The sequence below is a fragment of the Melozone crissalis genome, unplaced genomic scaffold (genome assembly GCF_028551555.1).
Source record: "Melozone crissalis strain CALT ecotype California unplaced genomic scaffold, PUWL_Pcris_2 ptg000043l_1, whole genome shotgun sequence".
Lineage (NCBI taxonomy): Eukaryota > Metazoa > Chordata > Aves > Passeriformes > Passerellidae > Melozone > Melozone crissalis.
The window spans coordinates 2055120-2069200 of record NW_026535821.1 but is presented as its reverse complement, the minus strand read 5'-3'; the positions used below and the strand labels follow the sequence as shown (position 1 = coordinate 2069200).

The window sequence follows — 14081 nt, the reverse complement described above, 5'->3', positions numbered from 1 at the left end:
TGCCTATTTTCCACTTTTCTTCTTTGTCTTCTCTGTTCAAAGGGGAACTGATGATTCACCAAGTTCATTTGTTTAGAACAAACAGGTATAAACCCAGCTGTCAGTGATGCCTTGTTCCACATGTTGTTTTGCATGGGGCAAGATGGCCACAGCAATTACCTACATAGGCAAGGGCTGCTGTAAATTCCTTTGCCACACAGATTTATGTCAGCTCTGAAAATTCCGTACTGGTGGAATATGCCTGAAAAAAGGAGTGTTGAAGAGGCAGGTCTTCAAGGGGAGTTTCCACTTTCTCCTCCCCAGCTGCTCTGTGAACTCAGGAACTGCCTGACTCAGTGCCTTTTTGTGACCCAAGTATGGGGCTCTTCCTTTTTGCTCTGGGTTGCCAAACCTTTTCACTGCTTCCATGTGACTGAACTCTTGAGGTCCCTGGTGTGAAATGTTTTAACACAGCGCCTGCTACAGCAGACAAGTTTGGATTTACAAATGTGAAGGGAGAGCTTTTCTTTTGGAATTTAAAACCCTGCCAAGTAGGCTGGAAGGAAAGAAGGAAAGGATTCATACATCTGCAGAAATGTACTTTATTTTATAAAATGAGGTTGGCCCTGCCCTTTCTCCTATGACCTGAGAAAAGTGAGCAGAAACATGTGTTTCCCTTGTAGATAAAGTGTCACTGCTGAAAGAGCTCAGCTACCAATGGAATCACCTGAGTGGCCAAGCCCTGCTGGATGTCACCGAGCGTATCACAGGTATGGCCTCCCCTTCTGAGCCAAGAGCTCTTCCCAGGGAGTATTTACAGGGAATGCCTGTGAGCAGACAGCAGAGCGGCTCCTCCAAACCAGGAGGTGCTGAGCGTGTCCCTGCTGCCCCATAGCCAAGGCAGGTGGGTTTGGCAGGTTTTCCCTGGCTGCTGCAGAGCTGGGCAGCACCTGAGATGGGGGCAGCGCTCGGCCTGGGGCTGAGCTCTCACTGGGGCATCTCAGAACCACCTCCAGCAAAGGGAGGGCTAAAAAAGCCCCAGCTGGCTCCTCTCTGGGGAGCTCAGGGACAGCTGTGATCTTTGAGGGGAAATGGTGGCAAATGCTTTTTCAGGGCATCAGTTTGTTTTGTCCTCACAGAATTCTTGTTTTTCTCTTGGAAAGTTTTGAGGCTGAACCGTGCAGAGCCTGGGGGTCACAGCTTAGGCCAGAACTCAACAGAGGTATCAGAGGCACGGGTTTAGTGCAAGGCAGCCTCTGGGGCACAGGGACAGAAGCAGAGTGCTGAGGCTCCCTGCCTGTGCTGTCAGAGTGGCCTTGGACTGAGCCTTTCAGGGTGTGCAAACAGTGTCTGCCTGTGTCAGCACTGTGCAAAATGCTACAAATGCAGCTGATAATTGATTCCTCAGAGGAGCTTGCTATGTCAGCAATGGCCAAGGAATGGAAAAAGGATAATCTCAATATATAGCAGAGAAGATGATTGATAGCCTTGCTTTAACTGGGGCTAAATCCACTGCTAATTATGCCAACATCTTTGAATGCAAGGTTTAATACACTTTGTGTCTTCATTAGGAATCTCAAAAGGGCATGTTCACTGATTGGGAATGTCAAAGGTCCTTTAAAGAGCATTTGAATAAAGTATATCTCCAGCAATAGGGCATTTAGTTTAGCAGTTCTTTTGACCTCTTTTTCATAAAAACGATTTAACCATAAATTAGGACTACTTTAGAAAGAGCAGATGCTTGCTCTGCAATTCAGTAGGAACAGACAGGTGCTCCTTACGTTCAGTAGTCACCGATGTCTTTAATTGCATTTAAACTCAAATGAATTCCCATTTTAAAATGGGTACCATCACCCTTTCCTGCTTAGCAGAATTGGCTTTGGGTACTTGCAGGAGCTCTTTCAATGCTGATGACTGCTGGTGGATTAACAGCATAGAGAAAATGTAGTCTTTTCCGCCACAGAATATTAAATGCTGCTAAATAACATTTTGTCTGAACAGAAAATAAGAATGGTCTCCAGAGCATTTCAGGTTTTGATCTCTCAGACAAATCTGCCATGCAAGAAGCCTGTTGGTAGTAACTTTTTGTCTGTGATTGATATAGTTCAGTTCAGAAAATGGGCAGAGGTTTCAGAGACAATATGAGAAAACACTGGTGTTTTGGTTACATTTCAGTCCCCTGTGTAGCCTTTTTCTTTCTCTATGCCCCTATTTGAGTGGACATTACAAGAAAAAATGCCATTAACGTTGGGAAGGGAAGTGGCATTAAAATGTGGAGATGCCCAAATGCCACAGCAATGGGGTCTGAGTAATTACCTAAGGTTTGAAACAGCTCTTTGTTGGAAGCCCCAGAAGCATTCTGCCAAAGACACCAGCTGGTCACTGATGTTTCTCATCCAGCTGTCAGGCAGCAGCCATCTCTGGTGGGCTGGAGTTTTGAGGTGTGTTCTAACCCTGCCCTTTGCTGTGTGCCACTGAGCACAGGGAAGAGCCAGAATAGACGTTTGGCACTTGACATCAAAGTTACAAAAATGGAATCATCCCTTTTATTAGAAATCTCTCCATTTCCTCTCTATGGTGCATTTCCAAATCTTCAGTGTGGGTTTAGACAATTTGTTAATGGAAATCAAAGGCAATTGGACATTTCATTCATTGTTCATGCAGAAAGAGATTGTGGAATAATTTAGTAAAGGTAGGAAGTCTGCCACAGGGACAAGGCTCTGGTTGGAGCAATTAGTGCTGAGGGGTGGGTGGTTCTGTTTCCAGGATGCTCAGCTGCTTTGCCCGTTTCTGGATCAAGGGGCTCTGGTGCTGTTTTGCTGCTCTTGGCCAGAGAGGCTGGCAAGAAGCAGAAGCAGAGGCAGATCCTTGTTTGCAGTGAGGCTGGTGGGTAAGGAGCTGTGTCTCTGTCCTGGCAGGGCTTGTGCAGGGGGTTCATGCCAGGAGCCCTGAAGTCGTCCAGCGCGACGCCCTGCCTGTGCTCTGGTCCTGCCTGGAGAACAAGGCGCTGCCTGTGCGGAGCGCCAGCGTCCTCACCGTGGCCACCAAGCTGGCCTCTGCCCTCTGCAAGGTGATGGGCACCCAGCTGAAGAAATGTGCTGCCAGCAAGCCTCCACATGTACAGGAAAACCTCTCCAAAATGCTGGGCTGGTGAAGGCAAGATGTTCTCCAGAAGGCTGAGGAAGTGCTGAGTTGGACACCTCTGGATTTGCCTTTTGAGCTGTGCCAAAAATGACGAAATCCCAAGGAAGGGTGTTCATCTGCCCCTGCTCTCTCCATTGCCCTTTCTAGTCATGGCATGGGGGCCTGGAGCAGCTCCAGATGGAGGACAAGGTGAAGGCAATCATGGCTCAGCCTCACACAGAGGTGAGGGGGGAGCTGGGCCAATACCTGCTGGGAGGAAGGGTCTTGTGGCAGCCCAGAGAGGCTGTGCACATTGCCAGGAACAGCTGTGCCCTGCATGTGCCCCTGCAATGAGCTGTGCTGCTGCCAGTGCCCGTGGAGCTGTAGGGCTGCTGAGCTGTGGGGCAGGCAGAGGAGCAGGAGGGTGCATGTGCAGCTGAGCCATTCCTGGGGAGCACAGGGCTCTGGGCTCCCTGCTGTCCCAGGGCAGCCCAGAGGCCAGGCTGTGCCTGTGCTAGCTCTGGGCAAGTGGCTCAGGGTTGTGCTCCGGCCTGCCTCAGTGTCTGCCAGAAGGAGCATGTTTCCATGTGCAGCTGTTTAGACATTTCCAGGAAATGTGTCCCAGGAAATATGGAGCTTCAGATGCTTTAGGTTTGTATGGTGGCCTCTGTTAAACTTGGTGTCTCCATTTTGCAGTTCTGGCTGGTTACAGTCTTACCAAGAAGTTTTCTCTGGACACTTCCAATGTTCCCTCACCCACAAAGTCCTCACCTCCCATCCAGAAGAGCTCTCTTTCCTCCAAGCTCAGGAAGAAGCTGCCGCCTGTATGGAGAGTGTTTGAAGAATAGGATTGATGCATTAGGCTTGATAGTTACAGATGTACATATGTTCTGATCCTTAGATGTAGTTTTGAATTAATGTATTTTGATTCTGTCTTTAAGTTTTGATGACATAGTTTTAATTCTACATATTGTATTTTGATGATGAAAAAAAAACTAAATTTAAAAAAAAAATTAAATAAACCAAGAGGAGAATGTGAGACCAGGACCTGCTAGCCTAGAGATTATGGGAGTGCAGCTCACTCAGTGTGCCAGTGTCTCACCACATCCTTTCCTCATTGGGCCTCTCCTCTTCCTCTTTGGCCATGTTTTCTTTGTATCATTTGTGCTGCTCTTTGTTACTTGGAATAACAACGGGGCCACAGATTGACCTCTTTGGGGGACAATGGATCCAAAAGATCCTGTCTAGTCAAAGGTTTTCTACCTAGGTGTGTTCTGTGCTCACCAAAGGCCTGAGCAAAGAAACCAAGAGAAGTGTGCCCAAATCCCAAAGCTTTGCTCCTTTGAAATCTCCCACAGATCTGGCTCACAGGTGTCCTCAATCACAATTCCATAGGTAAGAAGAGGTCATGTATTTCACTGGGAAAAGATGCACTGCTTTGGAAAAGCCACCTGTATGTATATTTACCCAGGACAGCAGTGCATCTGTGTTGTTTGCACCTTGTTTGCAGAAGGATGAGTGCAATGGGAGGCCAATAACAAGTGACAAGGGTTCCTCAAATCTGCACTGCAGCCTGGGTGCCATTCAGCCCAGAGCTAGGGGATCATTTGTTCCCATGGACCAGTGCTTGCCAGTGGAATGAATTCCTGCACAGCTGGAAGAAGCAATTCTGGATTCAGCTCCAGCTGTTGGTGGGCTGCATGATCATTGACAATGCTGCACTTCCAGAAATTATTCTGCAGTTTCCTTTCATAGTCATTTGAAGCTTTGAAACTTCACATTTCAATTTGCTTTGCCTTAGGGAAAAACACTTCTGGGCCCAGTGCAAACTATAACCTTCTGACAGCAAAGTCCTCATGGTTGCAGCCTCTGATGTTACACAATGTCACCTGGCTGCATGTGTTTGCTTAGCTCTGGGTCTAGTCCCAGCCTAGTAAAGCCCAGGCAGGGTGGCACATTGCAGGGAAAACTGGTCCATGAGCTTATGGGATTGCCTTCAGCAGCAGAGTGAATGTGCCCTTTGGGGACTTCTCTGGAGACAAAATTAGGGACCTACTCCATGCCACAATATTCTCTTAGATCTTTCTAAAATATCCTAGAAAAGGCTGTGAAACTTCACATCTCCTTGCACAGCCAGTGTTTGAAGAGGGGCATTTTTGTCCCTCCTCAAAGTCATTGATCTTGCACACCAGAAACATGAACATCCACCAACAGGAATGATGCATGGTCCTGCTGCTGCTGCAGAAGACTGGGCAGTGCACACCTGGGTGTTACCAATATGAGCACTTATTTAGCATTTCATGCTCCTTCAAGCTGTCCAGATCCCAGGGCTTTTTGTTTCAAAGCAGCCACTGCACCATCTCTAGGGAAGAACAGGAAATGGGAAACAGCAACTGCCAACCTTGCAGGGGTGTGGGGGAAAACCTGAAGTGTCTGCATCAAAAGATGAATGGGAAGAATGTAATTGCCAAAGCAAACGCTTCATTAGGATAGCAGGAGCAGTTCTTTACTGCATGCTTGCATGAAGATCATTTGGCATCTCCTTTTTGTGTCTCATGCAGAAAAGGAGCTCTTAATAATAGCACGCTACTTAAACCAGATTGGGATGTAGCTCTGTAGTGGTTCACAATGAAGCAGACTGCCTGCTGTGTCACTGCCAGGCCCTGCTGAGCCTGCGAGGGACCGTAGTGTATCCCATGCCTGTTTTGCCTCCAAGCAGAGCTTGGTTTTCCTTATTAGTGTGGAGTAAATATGAGAGTAATGAAATGGACAATTAAACTGGCCACTTTGGAGGATATGCTCATGCTTTTGCATGTCAGTCCTGTACCTCATGCTCCCAAGGCTTGTTATTAATCATAAAGTATTTTAATAAAAAAGCCTCGGCTCTCATGTTACATCTGAATAAAATTGCACAAGATCATCAAGAATTCTGCTGTCAGGAACAAGACAAGAGCCTTCCGACACTCACTTGCAGCTGTCCTGGATTTCTGCAGCCCTTTGTGAAAAGCTGCTGCAGACAGAGTGTTTGCAGTTGGTTTGGGCCTTTATGAAAGATCTGTGGAGCAGTGTGCAGGGCTCTCCTGGCAGGAAACTGTTTGTCCAAGCCCGGGGACACGGTGCCGGCAGGAGCGGAGCGGCCCCGCTCCCAGCCCGAGAGTCTGTGAGCTGAGCCACGCCGGGGAGAAAAGGCAGCGAGGGGCTCCAGCCCAGCTGCTTCACTGCCCTGCCCGCTCCATGGAGCTCTGCCATGGGAGAAAGCCGACGCCGGACGAGCCCCCGAGCTTCCATCAGCTGCTGGAACTGCTCCGTGACGGCTCCTGTTCTTCCGAGAGAGACCCCAGCGCCTTCTTGTAACGCATGTCATGGGGGGATTCTGTTTGGTAATAAACTGTTGGGGGTTTTCCACTTTCATCTGTGAGTAATAATTTCCTATTGCTGGAAAGGTGTTGTTGGAACACTTTAGAGGAGACGATTTATTGCACAATATCCTGTTTGAAGTTGTCTCAAACTGTGTGAGACAGATGGCTTCACATAGGAGCATCCCCAAGGCTGCTGAGGGGAAGGCACAGAGGAAGACAAACCCAGTATTTCTGAGGCAAACTCCTTGACACCAACCCAACCTGAGTTGTCAAACAGCAGACCTGATATTTCGAGACATGGGCCAAAGGGGAAACGTTTCAGTGTGTTTGGTCCAGGCTGGGTTATGCTCGAGGCAAAGGTGTGTCAGTGTGTTGGATAATACTCTTTTCTTGACCTAGAGATGGGGAAACTGAGAGGTGTTTAATAACTTTTATTCCATTTTCACTCTCATGAGAAGGGTGAGACAATACAGATCTTATAATTCACGCCATCACAATCAGAAGCCAACTATTTCCTAATTATAATACATTATAAGCGTTTCTTGGTCTATCAGCCTTTTGCCATGCCACGTTGTAGATGCCCTAAAGCCAATTATTTAAAACTACCCCTCGTGGGTCCCACTACAATGCATCTTTCATAGCTCTGTTTTTCCAAAATCTTATTTGCAAGGCCATCTTTTGGAAATTTTTTCCAGCTTCATTTCTCTCTCAACAATATCTGTCCTATTCCATGGCATTTTTAAGTTAGCATTTCTTGTCTCAAGGTTTATATACAGATGCATACTCTGTGGGCCTTCTACTAGGCCCTAAAAGCTTTCTACAAATCCATTTCCCACATCAGTGCACTTGGCTCCTTCTCTCCTCATTGTGCCTGGCAAGCACAGGAGCCCAGAGCTCCTGCAGAACCCATCACAGCACTCAGTGGGAGCAAACTTGTGTCCAGTCCTCGCCTGGAGCTGGGGTGCCCGGCATTCCACCACATTGCAATGAAGAACTGTTCCTGCTCTTTCAGAAGGAGCTAAGGAGGTTTGGCCTTCACATCAATTGTCTGCAGGCTCCTGCAGTGCCTGGTGCTGCTCCCTTGCCAGAGGCACCCCAGGCCAGGGGGGCACATCTGGGCTGCTGTGTCTGGCTCTGGGGCTCCCTGTTCTGGGCAGTGAGGAGGAGCTGCAGAGGCTCTGCAGGACTGACAGGATGGGCTTTGGGGCTGGCAGGAGAAGCTGAGGGACCTGGGCTGCTGGAGCTCCTGAAGAGGAGGCCCAGGGCTCCTCCTGCAACTGCTCCAAGGGTGGTTTCAGAGAATCCCAGAATCAGCAAGGGTGGAACAGGCCATGGAGATCATCAAGTCCACCCTGTGCCCTGACACTGCCTTGTCTCCCCTGAGCCTCCTCTTCTCCAGGATAAACAACCCCAGCTCCCTCAGCCACTCCTCACAAGACTTGTGCTCCAGACCCCTCCGCAGCCTTGTCTCCCTTCTCTGGACACGCTCCAGCCCCTCCATGTCCTTCCTAAATTGGGGGGCCCAGAACTGCAAGCAGCACTCGAGGTGCTGCGCAAGGAGTGCTGAGCACAGGAGAAGAATCCCTGCCCTGCTCCTGCTGGCCACACCATTCCTAATCAAGGCCAGGAGCCATTGGCCTCCTTGGCCACCTGGGCACACTGCTGCCTCATGTCCAGCCTGCTGTCCATCAGTCCCTGCAGGTCCCTTTGTGCCTGGCTGCTGTCCAGCCCCTCTGGCACCTTGTTGAGGGAGGGAGGCAGGGAGGGAATGGGTCCAGATCCAATCCTTCCTGAAATGTGGTGTTTGCTGGCACTGCCAGTTCCCACATCTTGGTATTTCCATATTCTGGCACAGCCCAAGTGCAGCAATTTTCTGGCAAAGAAAGCCAAAACCAAGCAAATACCTGGTACCTACAGCAACCCGATCTCGTGTTTGCTGACACTGCCAGTACCCAGATCCGGAATTTTTCAGATGCCTGCACAGCATAATTCCAGCAATTTGCTGGCACAGAAAATTAGCATCAGGAAATTTCTCAGTGCCAGCACATTCCCCACCCAGATCTGGTGTGCGCTGGCACTGTCAGTGCCCACATCTGGCAATTTCCCTCTTCTGGCACCACCCATGTCCAGCAATTTGCTGGCAAAGAAAGCTAAAACCTGGCAATTTCCCCTTGCCAGCACCACCCAATCTGGAGTTTGCTGGCAGCAGGACCCCAGGAAAGAAGGAAGGAAAGAAGGAAAGAAAAGAGGAAGGCATCCAGATCCAGTCCTTCCTGGGGCCTGGAGCCTGAAATGGGCTGTTTGCTGGCACTGCCAGTGCCCAGATCTGGAAAGTTCCCTATTCTGGCACAGCCGAAGTGCAGCAATTTGCTGGCACTGTTGCCTTCTGATACAAGGCAGGCGACCTGGTTCAGACGAACAGCACGGCAGCCCTCTCACTAGGGCCACTCGGGCCAATGACACACGCAGACATCAATGTGATGGACGGTCAAAAGGCTTTTATTATCTCGTCTCTTGGGTTTTTATAGTCTAAGGGGTCTCTACGTCAGCATGGGTCTGTCTTTACCTTCTATGGTTAGTAAGAGGTGGACTGTTACTGGGTAGGGGATGGAAAGTTACTGGAATTTGGTTAGGCGGGTTACATTCCTATGTTAGTTTCTTATCTGTGGGAGGCAGATGGTCTTATCTAAGGGGATCTGAGGGTCCTGGCTTTCCGTGACATCGCGAGATCTTCCGCAGCGCCTTTCCCTGTTACCACATCTCCCCCCCCCTTTTCACAAATGAATGAGGTAGTCATGCACATAGGTACTTAAGTGAGGTATAAGGTTGTAGCTTGACAAGGGAAAAGGGTCTTGGGAGTCCTGAGTTAAGCTTTTGTCAGACAAGTTCGGAGGAGCTTGTGACTGACAGTGTTCCCTGGTTGAATTCTCCGGTTGAATTCACAGCAATTGTCGTCGGCCTAAGAACAGGATGTTGGTCCGTTCCAGGCGGGTCTGAATGAACGAGACCAGCTTGTTCAGCAGGCATGGTCCGAAGGTGACTGTTAGAAACAGCATGGCCAATGGACCTATCAGGACAGAAATCAGAGTGGTTAGCCAAGGTGATTGATTGAACCAGGACTCGTACCAGCCCTGTTGGGCCTCCCTGTCTTTCTGTCTCTGAGCCAGTCGGTTCCGCAGTTCTGCCATGGAGTCCCTCACGACTCCCGTGTGGTCTGCGTAGAAACAGCACTCCTCTTTCAAGGCGGCACACAGGCCCCCTTGCTGCATGAACAGGAGGTCTAGGCCTCGCCTGTTCTGCAAGACCACTTCTGAGAGTGAGGAGACTGACTTCTCTAGAAAGGAGATGGATTTCTCGATCCTTTGCAGGTCCTCATCAATCGTTGCTTGCAGCTGTGACAGTCCTTGGTGCTGGGTCGCTAGGGCTGAGACTCCTGTGGCCGTTCCGGCTGCTCCCAGGCCGAGCAGCATTGCGATAGTTATGCCTGTCAATATTTCTCTTTTGTGGATCCGGCCGGGTCCCTCAAGAAGATGGTACATTTCTTCGTCTGAGTGGTACAGGATCCTAGGAACAATCAGAACTTGGACACAGAAGTCGTTAGAGTCATTGAATTTGGGAAGGAACACACAAGGACTCACTCCGGATCGCTGGCAAACCCACATCCCAGATGCGGCTGGGACTGCCCATTTATTGTTTTTCCTGTTAGGCTTGACGATTTTGGTGCAGACGTTGCCTTTCCGCCTAGCTAGGGTTGCATTGCCAAAGCATCTGCCTCGGCCTGTGACTTGACTCAGAGTGATTCCCTTGCGAGGGGTGTCCCATCTGCACTGGTGAGGGGCGTCGGCTGAGGAATAACTGAAGGGAGTGTTTAAGGCGACTCCTTCGAAAAAGGGGGGTTTGACATCGTAACAAAGCCAGCAGGATTCGGTTAGGTTAGGGTTAGATTCGTTCAGGGATACAAAGGTAGCTTCTAACATGCGAAGGATTGGGTCTGCGTCTGACTCGGTTAAGCGGCTCATCTGAAAGGTTTCCGCTTGACCGGTCGGGACTTTGCTGACCCCTGTGGGTAAGGTTTTGGGGTAGGTTACGTTTCTCCCTTTCGGCACGCTTTTAATCGCTTTGTTGGGTCCGACTGCTCGGGGTGCTGACGGTTGAAGCCTGATAATTCGCACATTCGCCCTCTCTTTTGACCCTTGAAGGACCACTGTCCACGTTCTGCCTGTGGCCCAGCTAGGGTGATCTGGCTGCAAGACCGTCATGTTGTACTCAGTGCATGCCCGAAATCTAGGGACTTTATGTTGGTTTCGATGGAAGTTCCCGTGAAAGAAGAGGGGTATTTTGCAACCGATGGGTGCCCAGGTGAACTGTAGGAATTTGTCTGGCTCTTGTGGATCCCACCCAGGCCCCGATGGCCTGGCATCTGTAACTATGGTTTCGCAGCCCCAGTGCCCACAATATCCCCACCCTGGGTGATTGCAGTAACTTTTCCCAGGGTTTGAAGCTGGGCACCAGTAGGATAGGTATGAGTGTTTGACGTGTGGGGAATAGGGGTGTACCTTTGGCTGTCCTGGAAACAGGTCGGTGATGCGGAGCACGAAGGATGGGGTGTTCGGTGTGGTGATCTGTCTGAGTGCTTTGCCCCTACTAAGGTGTCGCATGACCCACCTGAAGGGCTGATGGGGGTAGTGGTCTGGGCTGGCTTGCCCCCTGGCAACAAGCCCCAACAGCAAAATCACACAGAAACACCCTTGGTGCTTGGGTCTCACCCGTGCGGGTCTCTCGGGTGCTGCTTGGCGGCTTGGTGGTCTGTCGCTTTCGTCTGGAACCGGGAAGTACGCATCACGAGGGTGTCCCACGAGCAGGTCCTGTAAACAGATACTCGCAATTCTCGTCAGTCTCATTCTGCTCGCCCTGAAGGTCCGGTTTAATCGACTTAAGTGGACACCACCTGATTTTGCCGTCCTTTTTGACCGCTGCGTACCCTCGCCCTGTGAGCACCAGCCTCCAACCCCGTTCCCACTCGCCTAGCTCGTTTCTGATTACTACCTGCGGGCCCTCTTCTAGCGTTCGAGTGACCCAGTGTTTTTGAACGGGACTGTTTGTTTCATCTCCCCTAGGGAATTGATTCAGTGCCAGCAAGGCGGTTGCCAGTATACGTGCCTGATCTCCTGGGGGAATGGCGTTGGCAAAGCCCTCTGCTTTTGCCAACACTTCTATCTTGGTTTTCAGGGTCTGGTTTGCTCTCTCTACTATGGCCTGTCCGGTACTGTTATGTGGGATGCCGTGCACTAGCGTGATGCCCCATTTCGAGGCGAATTCCTGTACTTGTTTGGATTTGAAGTTGGAGCCGTTGTCCGTTTTGATCTGCTTGGGGATGCCAAGCCAGGCCATGGCTGTCAGCCAGTGCTGAATTGTGGCTTTGGAGTTGGTTTTGGGGTGCTGTGTAGCTACGATCGCTCCGCTATAAGTGTCTACTGTCACTGCCAGCCATGCTCGGGGCCTCAGTATTTCGCACCAGGTGAAGTCCGACTGCCAGATTTCTGAGGGCTTGAGACCTCTCGGGTTGACTCCGTAGGACCAAAGGGGTGACTTCTGGCAATGAGGGCAAGTGGCTACCACATGTTTGGCGTCCGCCGTCGAGATTCCGCATCTCTTCGCCAGTGCTTTGACTCCGATGTGGAGCGACTCGTGCAGTTGACGAGCTCTTTTCAAGGTCCAAACGCCTTTCGCTGCGGCGTCCGCTTTGTCGTTGCCGATCTGGAAGTAACCTTTGACTGGGTCGTGGCTATTGATGTGGATGACTGACACGGTGCCCTGTCGCGAGGAGAGTGCTTCTTCCAGCATTAGGGCTGCTGCTGATGTTGACACTCCTGGTCCTGCCATGGCTAGGCTGAGCCTTGCCACGAATATGGAGTCCGTTACGATGTTGAGGTGTTCGTCTTGGAAGAGTCCGCACGCCAAAACCACTGCTGCTGCTTCCAGTTGTTGCACTGACAGTGTGGGGTCCCTTGCTTTGACGCAGTGCCATTGCTCTCCTGCCTGCCACACTGCTGCTGCGGTTGATGTCGTGGAGGAAGCGTCTGTGAAGACCGTTGGTCCTGGCTGCGGTCTGTCCTTGACCTTCGGTGGCATGTCCATGTCGACTACGGTCAGCAGCTTAGTCCAGGGTGGCTTGGAAGAGTAGGAGATTTCTCCTCCGAAGCCGGAGAGAGCAAGGGCCAGGTACTCCGATATTGCGGCTGACTCTGTAGTCGGCTGCTTGCGAAACGGAAGGTGGATGCTTGTCGGCTCTGTCCCTAGGTGTTTCAAGGCGAGTCTCCTGCCTTTCATGATGAGGTTGGCAATGCACTCGATTCCTGGGGAAAACGCACGAGCGGGTCTTCCGAGGACCACCCATTGGATCGGTCGGGCCTTTTCTGCAAGTCCTTGGGCGAGTGCTCCCACTCCCCCCTTTGGTGTAAAGTGGACGTACAGGTCCAGTGGCATGGCTGGATTCCACCTGGCAAGCGTGCCAGTGGCCATTTGGTTTTCGATGAAGTCGAGGGAGCTCTTTGCTTGCTGTGTCAGCTCCTTGGGTTCCCAGGGGTGCTTTCCTTTCAGGAGGTCGTACAGAGGGTCCATGATCTCGGGAGGAATCAGGACGATGTTGCGAAGCCACTGCAGCGATCCCACCAGGCGTTGCATGTCGTGGAGCGTCTCGATGTCTCGGTTGATCTTCATCTCGGGGGGTGTCACGTAGGAGCTTGTGATGCCTACTCCCAGGAAGGTCACGCAGGGTCCTCTCTTGATCTTTGCGCTCGCGATCTCGAAGCCGTTGGCTTGAAGGGTTTCCGTGACTGTGGTCACCAGGTGATCCACTTGGCTTGTCGATGGTGCTGCGACCAGGATGTCGTCCATGTACTGGATGATGGTTGCGGTGGGGTAGGAGTATCGGACTGGCGTCAGTGCTTTGTCCACAGTGATTTGGCATATGGTGGGACTGTCGACCAGGCCTTGCGGAAGTACTCTCCATTGGAAGCGAAGGTTGGGCCTCTCGCCGTTCCGAAATGCCACGGAAAAGGCGAATCGTTCTCTGTCCTCAGGGTGCAGGGGTATTGAAAAGAAGCAGTCCTTGATGTCCAGCACTGCACACGGCTGCCCTGTGGGGATGGCTGAGTTCGTGGGAAGCAGTGTCTGGACTGGACCCATGGGTCTGATCGTCTTGTTCACTTCTCTCAGGTCGTGGACGAGACGATAGACTTGTCCGGACCTTTTGGGGACCACGAATACCGGGGTGTTCCATGGGCTGGTAGAGGGTTCTATGTGACCCTTTTGCAGTTCTCGATCGACCAGTTCCAGCAAGGCTGCCATTCGAGGCTCTGTCAGGGGCCACTGCTCAACCCATACAGGGTCTGATGATTTCCAAGTCAATTTGATTGGCAGCGGAGGGTGTACGGCAGTGGCCCTCATGATAAATTTGTGATCCGAAATCCTAGCAAGGAGAGAACATCCCTTCCTAACAGGGGTGGAGAATTCTGCAAAATGTAGGGGTAGATTGCTACTGTCTGTTCTGGTCCCTTTTTCGTGTGAAGTGTTATAGCCACCAGCTGGGTGCTTTTCCATGCCCGGGACTGCCCCCCC

At 51.0% G+C, this 14081-nt stretch overlaps 1 protein-coding gene across 1 annotated transcript in view; it reads right to left on the bottom strand.

Moving 5' to 3' along the window:
- The window catches only part of LOC128942815 (NUAK family SNF1-like kinase 2), a gene marked incomplete at its 5' end in the record, with an annotated part of 144191 nt that extends 130347 nt beyond the window's left edge, over positions 1–13844 (bottom strand). Inside the window, one exon of the mRNA XM_054285468.1 lies at positions 13341–13844. Within this exon, the coding sequence (XP_054141443.1) occupies positions 13341–13844 (504 nt within the window). The remainder of the gene's footprint in view (positions 1–13340) is intronic.
- Between the last annotated feature and the right edge of the window lie 237 nt (positions 13845–14081).